The sequence below is a fragment of the Rhincodon typus genome, chromosome 41 (genome assembly GCF_021869965.1).
Source record: "Rhincodon typus isolate 14 chromosome 41, sRhiTyp1.1, whole genome shotgun sequence".
Classification (NCBI taxonomy): domain Eukaryota; kingdom Metazoa; phylum Chordata; class Chondrichthyes; order Orectolobiformes; family Rhincodontidae; genus Rhincodon; species Rhincodon typus.
This window is the reverse complement of record NC_063372.1, coordinates 270,902-291,053: the sequence shown is the minus strand read 5'-3', so window position 1 is coordinate 291,053 and position 20,152 is coordinate 270,902. Positions and strand designations below refer to the sequence as shown.

General features: G+C 42.5%; 1 protein-coding gene across 1 annotated transcript in view; it reads right to left on the bottom strand.

Annotated features, from left to right (window-relative positions):
• The window catches only part of LOC109926443 (SPRY domain-containing protein 3-like), a 102,879-nt gene that overhangs the window by 18,442 nt on the left and 64,285 nt on the right, over positions 1-20,152 (bottom strand). Inside the window, exon 3 of the mRNA XM_048618819.1 lies at positions 9,892-10,011. Coding sequence (XP_048474776.1) covers positions 9,892-10,011 — 120 coding nt within the window. The remainder of the gene's footprint in view (positions 1-9,891; positions 10,012-20,152) is intronic.

Genomic DNA, 20,152 nt, shown 5'->3' with positions numbered 1-20,152 from the left:
CATCTGCCATTTCTCCGCCCAACTCTCCAATCTATCTATTTTCTGCTGCATTCTCCGACAGTCCCCTTCACTATATGTTACTCCACCAATCTTAGTGTCATCTGCAAACTTGCTAATCAGACCATCTATATCTTCCTCCAGATCATTTATGTATGTCACAAACAACAGTGGTCCCAACACGGATCCCTGTGGAACACCACTGGTCACAGTTCTCCATTTTGAGAAACTCCCTTCCACTACAACTCTCTGTCTCCTGTTGCCCAGCCAGTTCTCTATCCATCTAGCTAGTACACCCTGGACCCCATGCGACTTCACTTTCTCCATCAGCCTACCATGGGGAACCTTATCAAACGCCTTACTGAAGTCCATGTATATGACATCCACAGCCCTTCCCTCATCTATCAACTTTGTCACTTCCCCAAAGAATTCTATCAAGTTGGTAAGACATGACCTTCCCTGCACAAAACCATGCTGCCTATCACTAATAAGCCCATTTTCTTCCAAATGTAAATAGATCCTAACCCTCAGTATCTTCTCCAGCAGCTTCCCCACCACTGACATCAGGCTCACTGGTCTATAATTACCTGGATTTACTTCTTCTCTTGTAGGTACATCCACATACTGAATAAGAAAATATTCTTGTACAAACTTAACAAATTCTTTTCCATCCAAGCCCTTAACACTATGGCAGTCCCAGTCAATGTTTGGAAAATTAAAATCCCGCACCATTGCAACCCTATTATTCTTACAGATATCTGAGTCTCCCAATCTGTACTCCCTGGAATCTCCTCCTTAAGCATAGCCGTAATGTTATCCCCAACCATAAACAGCTGTCCCCCCTCCTCTTTTGCCCCTCTTTCTATCATTCCTACAGCATCTTTCTGTAATAGTTACAACATCATAGTTATAGGTATTAATCCAAGCTCGAAGTTCATTTGCCTTAACTGTCATACTCCTTGCATTAAAACATATGCAATTCAGACCGCCAGTCTTGCTGTGTTTAATAACCTCTCCTTTTCTTTTCTTCCTCTTAGCCTTAGTCTTTGACTCATCCTCGGTCATTTTACTTGCTGACCAACTGCTCTAGTTCTTACCCCTCTGCCACACTAGTGAGTCACTAGTCCTGACTGACACTAGCAAACCTCTCTGCCAGGATATTGCTGCCCTTCCAGTTGAGGTGCAACCCATCCTTCTTGTACTGGTCTCACCTGTCCCAGGATATAACCCAATGATCCACATACCTGGAACCCTCCCTCCTAGACCAGCTCTTTAGCCACATGTTTAACTGCTCCTAGCTTCACTAGCGTGTGGCACAGGAAGTAATCCCAAGATTACAACCCTAGAGGCTCTGCTTTTCAACTGCTTACTTAACTCCCTGAATCCCTTTGTAGGGAGGAGGTAAGGAAGGGAGATTCCAATATTTAGCCCCAACACAACACAACACATCTGAGGAAGGGTCACCGGATCCGAAACGTTAACTCTGTCTTTTTCCTTCACAGATGCTGGCAGACCTGCGGAGCTTTTCCAGCAACTTTGTTTTTGTTACAACTGAAGGTATGGCCACTAATTGGAGAACAATTCAAACCTTGGATGCTCAACATTATTTAAGGCTGAATAACAATTGCCAGGGAGAGAGATGGAAGCAGTGGCACAGTAACAGAAACAAATATCCCCATTTATGACCTAAATGAAGAAAAACTAATTGATGATACAGTGAAGGATCAATTAAAATGTAGTTGCGCTTGACCGTTTTGCATTTCTTTGCGCAGCCGCTAATATGCATAATTTCTCACAGAACATAGACTGCATGGAGTACTTTGGCTATTGCACTCATTAGTGGGAAAATTGCTGAGGACACTGCCCTGAGATTCTCCTGCATTGATGTCTTGGAGCTGAAATGTTTGGACTCCAACAACCACAGCCATCTTTCTACGTGCCAGGTAATGATTCCAACCAATGGAGAATTTTTCCTTTGATTCTCATTGACTGCCACTTTGCTGAGGCTCTTTGATGCTGCACTCAATCTCACCTCATCTCTAGAATTCAGCTCTTTTGTTTGTGTTTGAACCAGAGCGGTAATGAGGTCGGAGATAAGTGACCCTGGTGGAACCCAAACTGAGTGTCAATGAGCAGGTTATTGCTGAGCAAGTACCACTTGATGACACTGTCAATGACTCCATCACTTTGTTTAAGAATGAGAGTAGACCGAGTGGTGGTAAAAAGCCCGTTGCAATAGCCCTGTTTGGTCAAAGCAAGTGGTTGCAAGGAGTCTTTAATGAAGACAGAGTGATGAAGAAGTTTAGGAAAGGATTTCCAGATTTCCAGTTCTAGGCAGCTGATTGCATAGCCACCAGTGGCAGAGCAATTAAAATCTGGGCTATCTACGAGGCCAATATTTAAGGAGAGTTCCCTCAACCTATGTGGAGCAAGACATATCCATCAACAGAGACAGGGGAGTCTGGAACTTTGGCTGCAAGCTATACTTTTAAGCATATGACCATATCAGGCTGCTGCTCCACTAGGCTGTGGGATAGCTCTGTCAACTTTGACAGTTGCCCTCAGATATCAGCGGAGAGCATCTGCAGGGTCACCTTGGGTGGATGTGGCTTCCCATGTGCTAATTCAATGCTTCAAGGCATGTGGTGTTTTTCTCTTTTGAGTCTTCACCTCTCTTGGAACTGGTTTAACATAATGCAACTAGTTGCTCGGTCAGTTCAGAATATGGTTGACATACAACAATTTTGGTGTCGATCCTGAGTAAGAACAGTATGTTTCCTTCCCCAGGACATTAGGAAACCAGTGAGTTTATACTGATTGACCAGCTTTATGACAACTTTCGCTAATACTAGCTTTGCATTCCAAGTCTATTTCATTGTTTATTCAAAAAAATTTATTCAAAGTAAGTGTTATGGTGATTTGTTATCAAAAATACTAATTTATAATAATTGACCAGATATCTATGCGAATCTTGAACTTCTTAAAAAGAATACTTTTCAAACCAAGTCACACTGTATAGAGCAGTATCAATGTTGCATTTCTAAAGAACAGACTGGTTGGATGGAGACAGTTACTCTACACACTTTCAGACAGACAGGTCACATCACCCAGTTTGTGATTGTTAAAAAAAAAAATTGTTAAACACAACCAGAGAGAAATTGCCACAGGGCAACAACCTTTGCCCTGTCTCTGAAACCCCCTTTCTTGAAGCTTGAGAGTTGAAAATCCACTGGAAGACTGCATTGTTGCAAGTGGAGGGTTCTTAGATGAGAAGTCTTAATCTACACCACTGTCTCCAGGAAAAGAGAAATCAACCAGCCTTTACTGATCCAGAAAGAAATCCCCATGCCAATAGCTTGCATGAAAATTGACTTTATCTGAAGACCAGAATTTGAACAATCCATGAATAATTCTTTTTCTTTTGTCCACAAATCGTGTGTGTGAGTGTATACGTGCATGTGAGTGTGCGTGTGCGTGTTTAATACCACCTCTCTTTTAAATTTGAACTTTGTTGTAGGCAGTGGAGGGGGAGGACAAGGAAAGGAATTCATCCACCAGCCTAACTAGATTGTTAGAACAGGAAAGATCATCTCAGCAGGACCTTTGGACAGAATCTGAAACTTGCTGACATCGTCAGGTCACAGCAGAGCTGGAGGCAGGAAGGAAAAGCTCTAGAAAAAAGTCTGAAGAAAATGAATATTACTCAACTTACCTAAAGTGTTTTGGTCATTATACAAGATAATATGGAGGCTCTACTGCTGTACAGTTGGAAGTGCAGCTTTGATGGGGAACAGGACAGCTGATTGCTGAGTTACAATGAGAAATTCAAGTGTGACACAATAGTGAGAGTCAACTGTCAACACCTGCAATACTGAAAAATCCCTTGGAAAATGATGACCTTAAGAAAGCACTAGAAGAGCAAATAGAGAGCATGGAAAAGGACTTACAAACAGGATTAGGGAGAATCCTAAGATATTGTATAAATACATTAAAAGAAAGAGTTTAACCAGGGAAAGAGTAGGGCCCATTTGGGACCAAGGCGGCAATCTGTGTGTGAAGCTGCAGGATATTGGAAGGGTGTTAAATGAATACTTCTCTTCAGTCTTCACTCTGAAAGATGAGAACATAGGTATGGAATTCAAGAAAAGGGACTGTGAGGAACTTGCAGTTTAACATAGAAAATGGGGAGGTATTAGAAGCCCTGACGGGCTTACAAACAGACAAACCTCCTGGCCCAGATGAATTGCATTCCAGGCTAGCGTGGGAGGCGAGGCAGAAAATTGTAGGGGCTCTGACACATTTTTAATTCCTCTCTGGCCCCAGAGGAAGTGCCAGAGGACTGGAGGACAGCTAATGTGGTTCTACTTTTCAACACAGGCAGTAGAGGTGAACCAGGAAATTACACACCGGTCAGTCTCACTCTCCTGTGATAGGGAAACTATTGGAGAAAATTCCGAAGGAGAGAATTTATCTACAATTAGAAAAGTATGGCTTAATTAATGATAATCAGCATGGCTTTGTCAGAGGGAGGTCATGCCTAACAAATATGTTAGAATTTTACAAAAATGTGATCAAGTGGATGAGGGATGAAGTTCAGTTGATGTCGTTTACATGGATTTTAGCAAAGTTTTTGACAAGGTACCACATGGGAGACTGATTGAGAAAGTTAAAGCACATGGAATTCAGGGAAACGTGATGAGATGGATCAGAAACTGACTTAGCAATAGGACATAAAGGGTAATGGTAGAAGGCTGTTTCAGTGATGGAGGCCAGTGTCCTCAAGGATCAGTACTGGAATCCTTATTGTTTGTTATATACATAAATGATATAGACAAAAAAGTGGAGGGACTTTTAAGCAAGTTTGCAAGCACTACCAAGATTGGTAAGGTGGTTAATAGTGAAGAAGATGGTTTTAGGAAGATATAATTGGGTTGGGTCATACAGTCATAGAGCCATACAGCATGAAAACAGATCTTTAGGTTCAACTCATCCATGCCGACCAGGTTTCCCAAACTAAATTTCCCATTTGCTTGCTTTTGGCCCGTATCCCTTGACACCTTTCCCATCCACGTACCTGTCCAAATGTCTTTTAAATCTCGTAATTGTAAACTGCCTCTACACCTTCCTCCTGCAGCTTGTTCCATACAAGCACCACCCTCTGTGTGGAAAAAGTTGCCCCTCAGGTCCCTTTTAAATCTTTTCCCTCTCACCTTAACCCTATGCCCTCTGTTTTGGACTCCCCTACCCCAGGGAAAAGGACTTTAGCTCTTCACCTTATCTATGCCTCTCAAGATTTTATCAACCTCTATAAGGTCACCCCTCAACCTCCTATGCTCCAGTGAAAAAAGTCCTAGCCTATCTTTAATGATCATAATTCTATTAGTTTTAAAATTGTATGGAAAAGGATAAGCCTTCCATAAAAGTTAAAGGTTTTAAGAAAGGCAAATTTTAATGGTATGAGACAAGAGCTTTCAAAAGTTGATTGGTGTAGACTGTTCACAGGTAAAGGGACGTTTGATAAGTGGAAGTCTTTCAGAAGTGTGATAATGAAAGTTCAGAGTCATTATGTTCCTGCTAGAGTGAAAAGTATGACTGGTAGAATTAGGGAACAATGGATGAATAGAGATATTGAAGCTCTTTGTCATGAATAAAAAAGAATCAAATAATCATATATTAGATATAGACAACTGGGATCAAATGAATCTCTTCATAGAATCCCTACCTTGTGGAAGCAGGCTATTTGGCCCATCAAGTCCACACCGACCCTCCGAAGAGCATCCCACCCAGAGCCAGCCCTCTGCCCTATCCCTGTAACCCTAAAATATAAAAGTGGATAAATCTCTGGGACCTGATCTAGTGTATCCCAGGATGTTGTGGGAAGCGAGGGAGGATATTGCGGGGCTCCTTGCAGAAATATTTGTGCAGGCGAGGTGCCCGATGACTGGAGAGTGGCTAATGTTGTCCCTTTCTTTTCAAAAAGGGATGTAAGGAGAAGCCTGGGAACTATAGGCCTGTGAGTCTAACTTCGGTGGTGGGTAAGTTAATGGAGGTGTTTCTGAAAGATAGGATTTGTATGCATTTCGAGAGGCAAAGAATGATTAGGGATTATCGGCATGGTGTTGTGTGAGGGAAATCGTGTCTCACAAAATTTGATTGAATTTTTTGAGGAAGTAACCAAGAAGATTGATGAGGGTAGAGCGGTAGACATTGCTTCCTTGGACTTTAGTAAAGCCTTTGAAAAGGTTCTGCATGGTAGACAAATTAGTAAAGCTAGATCACATGGGATTCAGAGTGAGCTAGCCAATTGGGTACAAAATTGGCTTAACGGCAAGAGACGAGTGGTGGTGGAGGATTTTTTTTTGGACTGGAGGCCTGTGACCAGTGGTGTTCCACAGGGATCAGAGTCATGTCCACTTTGGTTTGTCATTTCTATAAATGATTTAGATGAGAATATAGAAGGCATGGTTAGTAGCTTTTGGATGATACCAAAATTGATGGTATAGTAGACAATGAAGAAGGTTAGCGGGCGGCACAGTGGCTCAGTTGTTAACATTACTGCATCACAGTGCTAGAGATCCAGGTTCAACTCCAGCCTTAAGTGACTGTCTGTGTGGAGTTTGCACATTCTCCCCGTGTCTGCATGGCTTTCCTCCGGGTGCTCCGGTTTCCACCCACAGTCCAAAGATTGTGCAGGTTAGGTGGATCTGCCATGCTAAATTGCCCATAGTGTTCAGGGATGTGCAGGCTAGGTGGATTAGCCATGGGAATTGCAGGGTTACAGGGATAAGGTAGGGGGGTGGGTCTGGGTGAGATGCTTTTTGAAGGGTTGGTGCGGACTTGATGGGCCGAATAGCCTGCTTCCATACTGCAGGCATTCTACGATTCTATGATCTAAGATTACAAAGAGATCTTGATCAATTGCGTCATTGGTCTAAGGAGTGGCAGATAGAGTTTAATTTGGATAAATGCAAGGTATTGCATTTTGGTAAAACAAATAAGGGCAGAACTTATACAATTAAAAGTAGAGCCTTGGTTAGTGCTGTAGAACAGAGAGACTGAGGAGTTCAGGTACCTAATTCTTTGAAGTTTGCGTCACATCTAGATGGTGGTCGGGGGGATAGTGGTGAGAAGGCGTTTAGCCTTCATGCTTGTCTTCACTGCTCAGGCCTTTGAATATAGGATTGGGACGTCATCTTGAGGTTTTACAGGACGTTGGTGAGGCCTCTTCTGGAGTACTGTGTCCAGTTCTGGTCTCCCTGTTATAGGAAGGATATTATTAAGCTGGCGAGGGTTCAGAAAAGATTTACCAGGATGTTGCTGGGAATGGAGGGTTTGAGTTATAAGGAGAGGCTGGATTGGCTTGGATTGTTTTCTTTAGGGAGAGAAGGCTGAGGGGGTACTTGATTGAGGTGTATAAGATTATGAGGGGTATGGATAGAGTGAGTGGGGAGCAGCTGTTCCCCTTTGTTAAGGGGTTAATTATGAGAGAACACAGTTTTAGGGTAAGGGGAAGGAGATTCAGAGGGGATTTGGGAAAACACTTTTTGACTCAGAGGATGGTGAAATCCTAGAATGCACTGCCTGGAAACGTAGTTGAGGCCAAAAACCTTACACCCTTTAAAAAACATATAGACGAGCACTTGAAATAACATAACATTCAAGGATATGGGGCAAGTGCAGGAAATTGGGATTAGCGCGCCTTTAAAGTAGCAGTTATGTCAGAGCAGACTTGATGGGCCAAACGGCCTTTTCTACGCTGTATGAATCTTTGACTCAATCCTAAAATGGAATGTGTGCTACATGGATCGATTATTCTCTCACCCCTCCTGACTCTAAGCTCTGCGCATCTGTAAACTCATTTCAATTTCCTCGCTCCACTGCAAATCTTTCATTCCTGCCTCTGCAGATATAGCAAGTTTGCATGGACACTGGTGGGCACAAATGGACTGGCAGTAGCACTGGTGCGTTTGGAACTTAACATTATGACCATACACAAGGTCACCAACACAAAGTGTGGCAAAAAAAAACAGAAATAAGCCCATCGAATCAGTCTCGATGTTAAGGAGAACAATAAGCCAGCTGAGAGAAGTGTCCAGCTATACCACGCAGCATTCCAATATTCCAAGATGAAGTTGGAGATTGAGGCTGAGGAAGATTACTATGAAAACAGCCAGCACTCTAACAATACACAGACTGCCAAGCACCTACAAGTCAAGATCTCCTAATTATACCTAAATTTGGGCGGCTCAGTGGTTAGCACTGCTGCCTCACAGTGACAGGAACCCAGGTTCAATTCCACCCTTGGGCGACAGTCTGTGTGGAGTTTACACATTCTCCCCCTGTCTGCGTGGGTTTCCTCCGGGTGCTCCAGTTTCCTCCCACAGTCCAAAGATGTGCAGGATGGGTGGATTGGCTATGCTAAATTGCCCACAGTGTTCAGGGATGAGTAGATTAGGGGGATGGGTCTGGGTGGGATGCTCTGAGGGTTGGTGTGGACTTGTTGGGCCAAATGGCCTGTTTCCACACTGTAGGGATTCTACGAAAAAACCTAAGTCTATTCAGCCTTCAGCCTCTTCTACCAAAGTGAAGTGTGTAGATCTCAGGAAGGTTATACTGTCAAGAGATTGGGAAGAATTAGTAAACCTTTATATTATGAAGACTTAAACTCTTAAATGAGATCTATTTTTTGTGTAATAGTTTCAGCAACCACCCTACTTTGTTATTTATATTTACTTTTGCTGTATACAATGGCTATCTTCAGAGAAATAAAGGAGGATGTTGCTATATGGCTTGAAGATAACATGTGAGTGGTGTACAGGTGTGATTGAAGAACCAGGATGCAAAACAGTATATGACTAGGTGTGTGTATGTGAGCATGTACCTGTGTGCATGTGTGTGTACGTGTCTGTGCGCACACATATCCACGTGTGCACGTATGTAAGTGTACATGTGTGTACACATGTGTGGAATCTCCAGGTTAGACATGTTTCTTGATCGCTCTTGTATTTTGAATATATTAGAACTAGTCTTCAAATAAAAGCACTTAACTACAGTTTACCAATTCTTATACATGATTGGAGAGTTTGCGCAAAAAAGAGCAAGATGGTCTTAGAGGGCATACAGAACAGATTCAGCGGAAAGACAGAAGAAAATAAAATTTGCATTTATAGGGGGTAAAAGGGTGAGGAATGATGAAGAGGAAAGCTCTTTCAGAAACAGTGCACAGAGTAGATGGGAGAATGGGGAAAGGACAGGAGAATGAGACAGAGCACCTTAACAGAATGCTGAAGGGAACTGGAGAAGTTCAGGGGAATGAAACTTAAAATGAAATCATTCTGGCCATATAGGTATCACTGTGAGGGCCAGCATTTAATTCCCATCTGTGGTTAACCCTCAGAAGGTGGTTGTGACTTGCATTCTTGAACAGTTGGAGTGTATGTTGGGAAGGCATTCCCATAATGCTATTAGAAAGTGAGTTCCATGAGGTCAGCCACTTATTGTAGAATACTCAGCCTCTGATCTCCTCCTGTAGTTAAGGTATTCATGTAGCTGATCACACTGAGTTTTTGGTCAAAGAGGCTTGCTCTTTGAGAGACAAGGTACAGGTGTGGCAGGTCGATATGGTGAAAGGGCAAGAGGGACAGCTCTTTCAGAGAAAGAAGACACATGGTGACCAAATGGGGAAAGGTGACGATTCATGGGACAAATGCGATAGCTCCACCAGCGAGAAAACATAACAGCAATGGGCTAATTGGGCTCCTTCTGCGCTGTCAAATTATAGAGAAGCAAAAACATACTATGTTGCAAGGCTGCCTGCTTAGTACTCCATTTGAATTCAGAAGCCACTAAATCCAATTTCCAGATAATAATACACCATACTAACAGCATTCTTACCATCACTGTCTAAAATATAATCTCGAGGAAACATGATACCACAACCCATGATATCACCCTTGTAGCAGCGAGGGCCAAAGGGATCTCCCACTCCACTTCCTTGGAAAAGCTTGCCATCATCTGAGAAAAGAAATCAGAGAATTTAGTAACACACACACACGGACACCAATCCAGTCTTTCTCTCCTTCTCACACCCAGGCACAGGTACACACACAGAAACCAATCCTACTTTTCTTGTCCTCTCACACCCAGACATCAATCCTGTCTTTCTCTCCTTCTCATAGGTAGGCACAGGCATACACAGAGACAAATCCTGTTTTTATTTCCCTCTCACCCAAGCAAAGGAACTACACATAAACTGACAATGCCTGACATACGCACACTCATAGACACTTTCTCTATCACACTCACATCCAGGTACTACTAAACACTGGCAACTAAGCTTTAAGGGGATAGAGTATAGGAGTGGGACTGACTGCCTTGCTTAACAAAGAACCAGCGTGAACTTGATAGGCTTAATAGCCAGACTTCTTCTGTAACGACTCTTGGACTTTCACATATTACAAGAACAACTTATGTTTACACAGTATTTTTGACATAGTAGAACACTCCATGAAGATTCACAGGAACATTATCAGACAAAATTTGAGACTATTGTGTTTGAAATATTGTGTTCAAATCTGATCGCCACACTACCAGAAGGATGTGGTGGCTTCGGACAGGGTACAGAAAAGATTTATCAGGATGTTGCCTGGTAATGGAGGGCATTAGCTATGAGGAGCGGTTGGAGAAACTTGGGTTGATCTCACTGGAATGACGGAGGTTGAGGGGTGACCTGATAGAGGTCTACAAGATTATGAAGGGCATGGACAGACTGGACAGTCAGAAGCTTTTCCCCAGGGTGGAAGAGTCAGTTACCAGGGGCCATAGGTTTAAGGTGCGAGGGGCAAGGTTTAAAGGCGATGTACGAGGCAATTTTATTTACACAGAGGGTGGTGAGTGCTTGGAACTCGTTGTCAGGGGAGGTAGTGGACGCAGATACGATAGTGACATTTATAGGATGTCTTGACAAATAGATGAATAGGATGGAAATAGGGGGATGTGGTCCCTGGAAAGGTAGGGGGTATTAGTTGTGACAGGCAGCATATTGGTGCAGGCTTAGAGAACCAAAGGGCCTGTTCTTGTGCTGTAATTTTCTTTGTTCTTTGTTCTAAGCTATTTAAGGACATATTAGGACAGGGGGTGAAAGCTTGGTCAAAGTAGTTGTCTATAAGTAGCATTGTAATTTGAACATTTTATAGTTTGTGGCATGCAGAAGTGATGGGATTTGATGAGAGTTCGAGTTTTGGACGGGCTCATGTTTCTAGAGGTCACAAGAAAGAAGGTTCACCAAGAGTTTGTTGGAAAAGCTGAGTCTAACATAAAATGTTCATCCTTATTTTCAAATACCTCATGCCCTCACCCCTCCTTATCTCTGAAATCTCTTCCAACCCTACAACACTCTAAAATCTCTGCACTTCTTGAGGATTCCCAAATTTCATGGCTCCACCAGTGACTTCAGTGTCTTCAGCTGCAAAGACTCTAAATTTTGGAGGTTCCTTCCGACCAAGCTTTTGGTGCTAATATATCCTTTGACTTGGTGTCAAATAATGCCTGATAATAACCCTGTCAAACATCACTGCTAAAGCTGGTGGGTTTGCTTGAGCGGTTGATGGTTGTTGATTAGGCTAAACATATTTCACAAAGAGAAGGAGAATGAGAAAGTAGTAGAAAGAAGCAATGAGATAAGAGGACAATGAGATATAAACTGCAGTAAAATTTGAAATATCCCAAAAATTAGCAGTGGTCCCAAAGAAGAAAACAATTAAAGTGACAAAGGAGGTATTAAGCTGTGTGTATGTCAGTGCCCAGATGTAATCCGATAAATTTATAAGAACATAAGAACTAGGAGCAGGATCTGGCCATCTGGCCCCTCAAGCCTGCCCTGCCATTTAATAAGATCATGGCTGATCTTTTTGAGACTCAGCTCCACTTACCCGCCCACTCACCATAACACTTAATTCCTTTACTGTTCAAAAATTTATCTAGCCTTGCCTTAAAAACATTCAGCGAGGTAGCTTCAACCGCTTCACTGGGCAGGGAATTCCACAGATTCACAACCCTTTGGGTGAAGAAGTTCCTCCTGACCTCATTCCTACATCTGCTTCCCTTTATTTTGAGGCGATGCCCTCTCGTCCTAGTTTCACCTGCTAGCGGAAACAACCTCCCTGCCTCTGCCTTATCTATTCCCTTCATAATCTTATATGTTTCTATAAGGTCTCCCCTCATTCTTCTGAATTCCAATAAGTATAATCCCTGTCTACTCAGTCTCTCCTCATAATCCAACAATCTCAACTCTGGAATCAACCGAGTGAATCTCCTCTGCACCCCCTCCAGTGCTAGCATATCTCTTCTCAAGTAAGGAGACCAAAACTGCACACAGTACTCCAGGTGTGGCCTCACCAGGACCCTATACAGCTGCAGCATAGCCTCCCTGTTTTTAAACTCCATCCCTCTAGCAATGGCAGACAAAATTCCATTTGTCTTTTTAATTACCTGCTGCACCTGCAATCCTACTTTTAGCGATTCATGCACAAGGACACCCAAGTCCCTCTGCACAGCAGCGTGCTGCAATTCTTTACCATTTTTTACCATTTGGTGAACTGCAGGCACACACTGCCACATGAGATTATGACATGGTGGCATTAATGACATGTCTCAAATAAAGCCAGGAATGGGTTCTTAACATTTTGGTTATCAGATCTCCATGAATGATAGTAAAGGAAAAACAGACAGTCCTGATGAAAAATGATGTTAAAGCTCTAAATAGAAAAGATTTACTACGTAGTACAAGGAATATTAGGCTGGAATTAAGCAACAGAGAGCAGTTTTCACATAGAGATCTAAACTGAGAAATGAAACAGACAAACAAATGTGTCAGCAAATTTTAAAGGCTTGTAGTAAAATACACAATGTCAAGGGACTTTAATCACTCTAATATGGACCAGGGAAAAAAAAACATTATGCTAAGGATGGGGGAGGGAGGAATTTCTGATATGTACAGGAGAACCTTCTCAATCAGTTTGTCTCAAAATCAACAGGAAATGAAATAGTAAAATAAAACAAAGAACTGTGGATGCTGGAAATCTGAAACAAAAACAGAAACTGTTAGAGAAACTCAGCAAGTCTGGCAGCATCTATGTAGAGAAAGCTGCTTTCTCTCCAAGAAATGAAACAATGTTTGATTTGATTCCGGGAAATTGAGTGTTTTTCAGTAGGAATCAGCCAAATATAATTTATTTTAAAGTACTTATGGTAAAAATCTAGAAATATCAAAGAGTGAAGGTGATGGATCTTCAGGTAGGACGGGGGAGGGTGTAAAGAATAGATGGTGTCAAATTATTAATTAAGGAGTCAGTTCTGCAGTAAGAAGGGATGATATCTTGGAATGAGGCTTCAAATTTGTCTTCAAATGAGGCTTTGTGGGCAGAGCGTAGGAATAAAAAGAAGGCAGTCACGTTGCTGAGAGTGTATTATAGGCTCCCAAACACCTAGAGGGCAATAGAGGTGCAGATATGTAAACAATTCATGAGTTGTGTAAAAAATATTAACAGGTTAATAAGAGATTTCAACTTCTCCAAAATTCATTGGGATAGTCATAGTATAAATTGTTTAGAGGGTGGATTTCTTGAAATGTATTTAGGAGAGCTTTTCACATAGATAATCCAACAAGGGATGGTGCAGTGCCGGACCTAACTGTGGGGAATGAAGCCAGACAGGTGTTTGAGGTGGCCATGGGGGAGCATGTTAGTGAAAGTGACCACAATGCAAAATGATTTAAGATTGTTATGGAAAAGGAAAAAGATTATCTGCAAAAAGGGTTTTGGATTGGGGTAAGGCAGATTTTATTAAAATAAGGCAGGATCTGGCCAACATAGACTGGGAACAGCTAATTGTAGGAAAATCTTCAGAACAGTCAAAAAGGGAGAGTACAGGCCCAACATGTTCACTTTAGGGTGAAATGTAGAAGCAACAAGCCCAGAGATCCATGGATATCTAGGAATATTCAGGACTGGGTAATAAGGAAGGAAAACAGGCTTTTAACAGGTGCAGAGAGAGTAAATCAACAAAAGCCGTCATGCAGTACAGAAAGTATTGAAGGGGGTGGTGGCAAAGTTAAGAAAGCAATTAGGAGAGCAAAGAGGAGGCATGAGAAAACATTGGTGAACAAGATTAGGGAGAATCCCAAGATATTCTATATCAAGAGGAAAATGATAACCTGGGAAAGAGTAGGGCCCATTAGGGCTCTAGGGGGCAATCTATGTATGGAGTGAGAGGACATTGGTAGAGTGTTAAATGAGTACTTCACATCTGTCTTCATTCAGCAGAAGGAAGATGTAGAGATAGAATTCAGGAAGGTGGACTGTGAGGTTCTTGAGCAGATTGATAGAGTGAGTGAGAAGTTATTGGAGGTTTTGGCAGGTTCAAAAGTGGACAAATCCCCAGGTCTGAAGAGTTGTAGCCCAGGCTGCTGTGGGAGGCGTGGATAAAATTACAGGGGCCCTGACCCAAATTTTTAATTCCTCTCTGGCCATAGGTGCCAGAGGACTACAGGACAGCTAATGTGGTTTCACTTCTCAAGAAGGATGGTAAATATAAACCAGGGAATTACGGACCAGTGAGTCTCTCATCAGTGTTAGGAAAGCTATCGGAGAAAATGCTGAAGGAGAGAATTACTCTCACTTGCAGAGGTAAGGTTTGGTTAGGAATAATCAGCATGGCTTTGTAGGGAGGTTATGTTGGAGCTGTGCAGGTTTTTGGTTAGGCCACAGCTGGAGTTGTGTGCGCAGTTCTGGTCACCACTCTATTGGAAGGATGTGACTGCACTGGAGGGGTGCACAGGATGTTGCCCGGGATGGAGCGATTCTACTATGAAGAGGGGCTGGATAAGCTCAGGTTTTCTTTTTTGGAGCACAGACGGCTGAAAGGGGACTTGATAGAGGTGTATAAGATTATGAGGGGCATGGACAGGGTGAACAGAAAGCAGCTGTTCCTCTTAGTTGAAGGGTCAATAATAAGGGGTATAATTTTAAGGTGAAAAGCAGAAGGTTTAGAAGGGATTTGAGGAAAAATGTTTTCACCTAGGGGGTGGTGGGGTGCACTGCCTGGGCGAGTAGTTGAGGCAGAAAACTTCACAACTTTTAAAAAGTAGTTGGGAGCACTTGAAATGTCATAATATTCAAGGCTTTGGGCCTAGTGCTGGAAAGCAAGATTAATAAAGTTTTTGACAAGATATGTAGCTCGGGTTGTGGATGAGGTTGTAGACTTGCTCATGGAGCTGGTGTGTTTGATTGTAGACGTATCATCACCCTGCTCGGTAACATCGTCAGTGTGCCTCCGGTGAAGCGCTGCTATTTTGTCCCGCTTGTTATTTATATGCCTTGATTTCCCTAGGTATCAGGGTAGCCCATAAACCAACAAACACCCTGCAACAGCTACGGACAAACGTAATGGATTCCATACCCACAACCAATAAAACTAATGTAATATACAAAATACCATGCAAGGACTGTGAGAAACATTACATAGGCCAAACTGGAAGAAAACTGACAATAAGGATACATGAACACCAACTAGCCACCAAGACACATGACCAATTCTCACTGGTCTCAATACACATGGACAAAGAAGGACACAAATTCGACTGGGACAACACATCCATAATAGCACAAGCCAAAGAAACATGCCAGGGAATTCCTGGAGGCCTGGCATTCCAACTGGAACTCCATCAACAAATACACTGACCTGGACCCGATATACAAACAACTGAAAAACAGAACCGGAAGTGATATCAACCACGCCAGCAAACCGGTGCGTATAAATAACAAGCAGGACAGAACACCAACACTTCACCGGAGATGCACTGATGATGTTACCTAGCAGGGCGACAAAATGTCTGCAAACAAACATAGAACATAGAACATAACAGCGCAGTACAGGCCCTTCGGCCCTCGATGTTGCGCCGACCTGTGAAAGCAATCTGAAGCCCATCTAACCTAAACTATTCCATTATCAGCTCGGTGAGCAAATCTACAACCTCATTAACATAGATAATTCGGTGCAGACTCGATGTGTCAAAGGGCCTCTTTCAGTGCTATGTGACTCTGTAACAGTGGATTATGAAAGTGGTGGTAACATAGAAAATGGAGTTTAGTGTGCAGATATATGAAGTGATGTATTTTGGGGGAACTAATGTGGAAAGACAATGGACTACAAATAGCATGATTTTGAAAACGTTAAATCATTTGGGATTCCATTTCTACATATATAAATCCTTAAAGTTAGCAATCCAGGTTGATTAGGTGATCAATAAAGCGTATAGGTTTTCAGGTTTATTAATAAAGGAATTCAAAATAAAGGCAAAGAGATTATGCCAAAACTTTATAACTCACTGGTTAGACCCCAGATTTCACCTGAGCAGCACACTTCAGCAAAGAAATAAAGGTCATAGGAAGGGATGTCAAGGATAAAGAACTCCAGTTATGAAGCAAAGTTGGAAAAGTTAGGACTGTTCTTGTTAGAATAGAGAAGGATAGAGATGACCTAATAGAGATTTTAAGATAATGACAGGCTTTGATAGAGTCGATCGAGAAACACTGCTGCCTCTGGTGAGTGAGCCAGCAACGAGAAATCATAGATTCAAAATTATTGGTTAATGTTTCAAACAGAGACAAAGAGAAACATTTTCAATTTTCATTCACAGTTATCAGGATTTGGAACACTTGCCCTGAAAAGGTGGTGCAAGCAGATTAAATCAATAGTTTGGAAAGGGAATTGGACAGGTCCTTGAGATCTCAGAGCTCAGACAGTAATAGACAAAAAAGCAGGGACATGGAACTAACTCTAACAGTTCTTGCAAAGAGCCAGCACAAGCCAGACAAGACATGGCATCTTGTGTTGTAGTTTTCCATGATTCTTGATGAAAGGTGATATACAAGTGTGAGCCGCTATTGTTGACTACATAGGGAATAGGACTAGCTCTTAATCAAACCCACTTGGCAGGAAACAGACGAAAATGGATCAGTCACCCATTTCGCATGATGATTGATAATGCCCAAATGTAAGCGCGCACACACACACACACACACACACACACACACACACACACATACACACGTAGTCGAGGCAAAAGACACATGCTGCTGAGGCAACAGTCACACACACATAGACGCAGCAAAGGCAACAGCCACACGCGCATGCAAGCAAGGCAGCAGATACATGCAGGCAAGGGAACAGACACACATACACAGCCGAGGCAACAGACACAGGCACGCGCAGCTGAGGCAAGAGATACACGCATGCACAGGCAAGGTCACACACACACACACACACACAGGCACGGCAACAGGCATGCGTGCAAAAAATATGCACACATAAACAAGGCAACATTCACATGAGATACAGATAAGATGGCAGACATGCACATGCACATGCACAATACACTAGTTCTGTCAATCAAACATAGGCAGGTACCTGCTCCTAAACCCAGGTGCTATCTCATCAACATTCGCACCAATACAGTCTCCTACACAGTCACAATAATGCACAGTTCCAGATGTGCACTCGCAAAGTTACACACACTGGCAGCTTGATACTTTTGCATGAATGGTTGTTAGTTATACATCTGAATCGACACCACTCTATTATGCACAGTGATGCCATATGTTGTACAAATAAGCACGATTATATATACACCTTTGGACACCTTTCCATTATGTCCACAGGCGCCATGGTAATTAGACCTTTGCGCATTGGCGTCATTAAATTACATGCATTGGCATTGTTATATGTAAACTTTTGCGCACTCCTTGCTGCATTACATACATTACACACACTGGTGCCATTATACATACGCATTTTCATATTGACATCATTACATTATATAGATTGGCATAGTTATATATACACCTTTGCACAGTGATGCTACTCTATCACATTCATTGGTGCTGTGGCATTACATACACTGGCACCATTAAATATACACATTTATCCATTTGCAGCACTACACAACACGCATTTGCACTGCGGCATTACATGTACTGGTGCTGTTATGCATACACCTTTTCCCATTGACAACATTACCCCATATGTATTGGTACACACAATTAATATATCTTTGCACAGTGGTGCTGCCGTATCATTCATTGGCGCTGTGGCATTAAATACACTTATGTTGTTATACATTTACCTTTGCCTATTGGCAGCACTACATAACATACACTGTACTGTACCCATATATACATTGACCTTTGTTCAGTTGTAAACAAGCACCATCTCATTACATACATCGACATTGCCAGACATAAACATTTGGGTATTCATAGAGTTACCATGCTATGGTGCATTATTACATTCATAAGCTTAACATACATCTTAATCAATAAGAAAAGACCATTCGGCCAAATTAGCTCATTCCTTTTATACAGGTCAACCCACCTGCTCCCATATCCCTCAACCCGCACCTACCCACCTGTTCCCACATCCCTCAACCCGCACCTACCCACTTACTCCCACATCCCTCAATGTCCAACTATCCACCTATTCCCATATCCCTCAACCCGCACCTATTAATTCTATGTCAGTTCCCATGGAGCAAATCAAGCAGTCCCACTACCACGTCCTATTTCCATCACTCTGCAAGTTTATTTACCTCATGTATCTATCTAATTTCACTTTGGCAACATTGATCATCTTTACTGGCCTTGTAGGCACCGAGTTCCAAGTCATTTCAACTAATTGTGTACAAGAATTCCTCTTCACATTCCCCTGCATGTCTTGTTCAAAAACTTAAACCTGCGTACAGTCAGCTCATGGGAGTTTTCTTCTTGGTCACCTTATCTAAACCTGTTATAGTCTTGTACATTTCTATACAATCTCCTCTCAACTCCTATTATCCAGGGAGAACAACTTTAGCCTTAATAACCTAATCTTGTAACTAAAACACCCCATCCTCAAATGATTCCGGTAAATCTCCTCCTCACCCTTTCAAGGACCTCCACGCCTTTCCTGAAACATGATGGCCAGGACTGGATGCAATGATCTAAGCATAGCCTAACTAGAACTTAATCCAGCACAACTTACTGTGTTTTTACTCAATGATTCTATTAATGAAGCTCAAGATTCTGTACGTTTTGCCATCCACACATTCACATGTCTTGTTACGTTCAAAGGTCTCTGCATGTGCACCGCCAGGTCCCTCTGTCCCTGCATACTTTAGAACAGTGCCATTAAATCTCTACTGCCTTTCCCCATCCCTTCTACCACTTCTATGTATTAAACTCTATCTGCCACTATCTGCTCACTGATCATTGTAATATTGCTGGCAATTTTAACCTTAATTGACCTGACACAGTCAAGGATAATAATCGTATCAAGGTCAGAGAAAGGAATGCCACCTTCCTAGTTGGACATAGAATGAACAGATCAAGGAAGTCATAGAGGTCCACAGGACTGGAAAAGGCCATTCAGCCCATCAAGTCTGCACAAATCAAAAACATCCCCTTAACTATTCTCAGAGATAGTAGGACCTGCAGATGCTGGAGAATCTGAGATAACAAGGTGTAGAGCTGGATGAACACAGCAGGCCAAGCAGCATCAGAGGAGCAGGAAAGCTGACGTTTCGGGCCTAGACCCTCTCTCAGAAAAAATGCTGGAAGGATGTTCCCGATGACTGGGGACTTCAGAACTAGGGGTCACAGTTTAAGGATACTGGGTAGGCCATTTAAGACTTAGATGAGGAGAAACATCTTCACCCAGAGAGTGCTGAGCCTGTGGAATTCTTGGTCACAAAAGCAGTTATGGCTGAAACACAAAGTTTTCAAGTAGTGGTTAGAAACAGTTCTTAGGGCTAAAGGTTATGGGGAGAAAGCAAGAGTAGGGTACTGAGTTAGATGATCAGCCATGATCATGTTGAATGGTAGAGCAGGGTTCTAAGGCACCACTCCACAGTTCCACTTTGTCTCCCGTCACATTCGTCGTGCTAACAGGAAACTTTTCCTTTTCCTTTCAGGCATCAAGGCATACAAGGTGCAACAACTCAGATATATCCATGGCCCTCTGGAACCTTCCTCCCCTCCCCTCCCCTTCCTCTGACTCCATTCCCTCTGCCAACCCCACCTCCTGTCGGGTATTCACCATCCCTCCTAACCTTCCACTCTCTGAT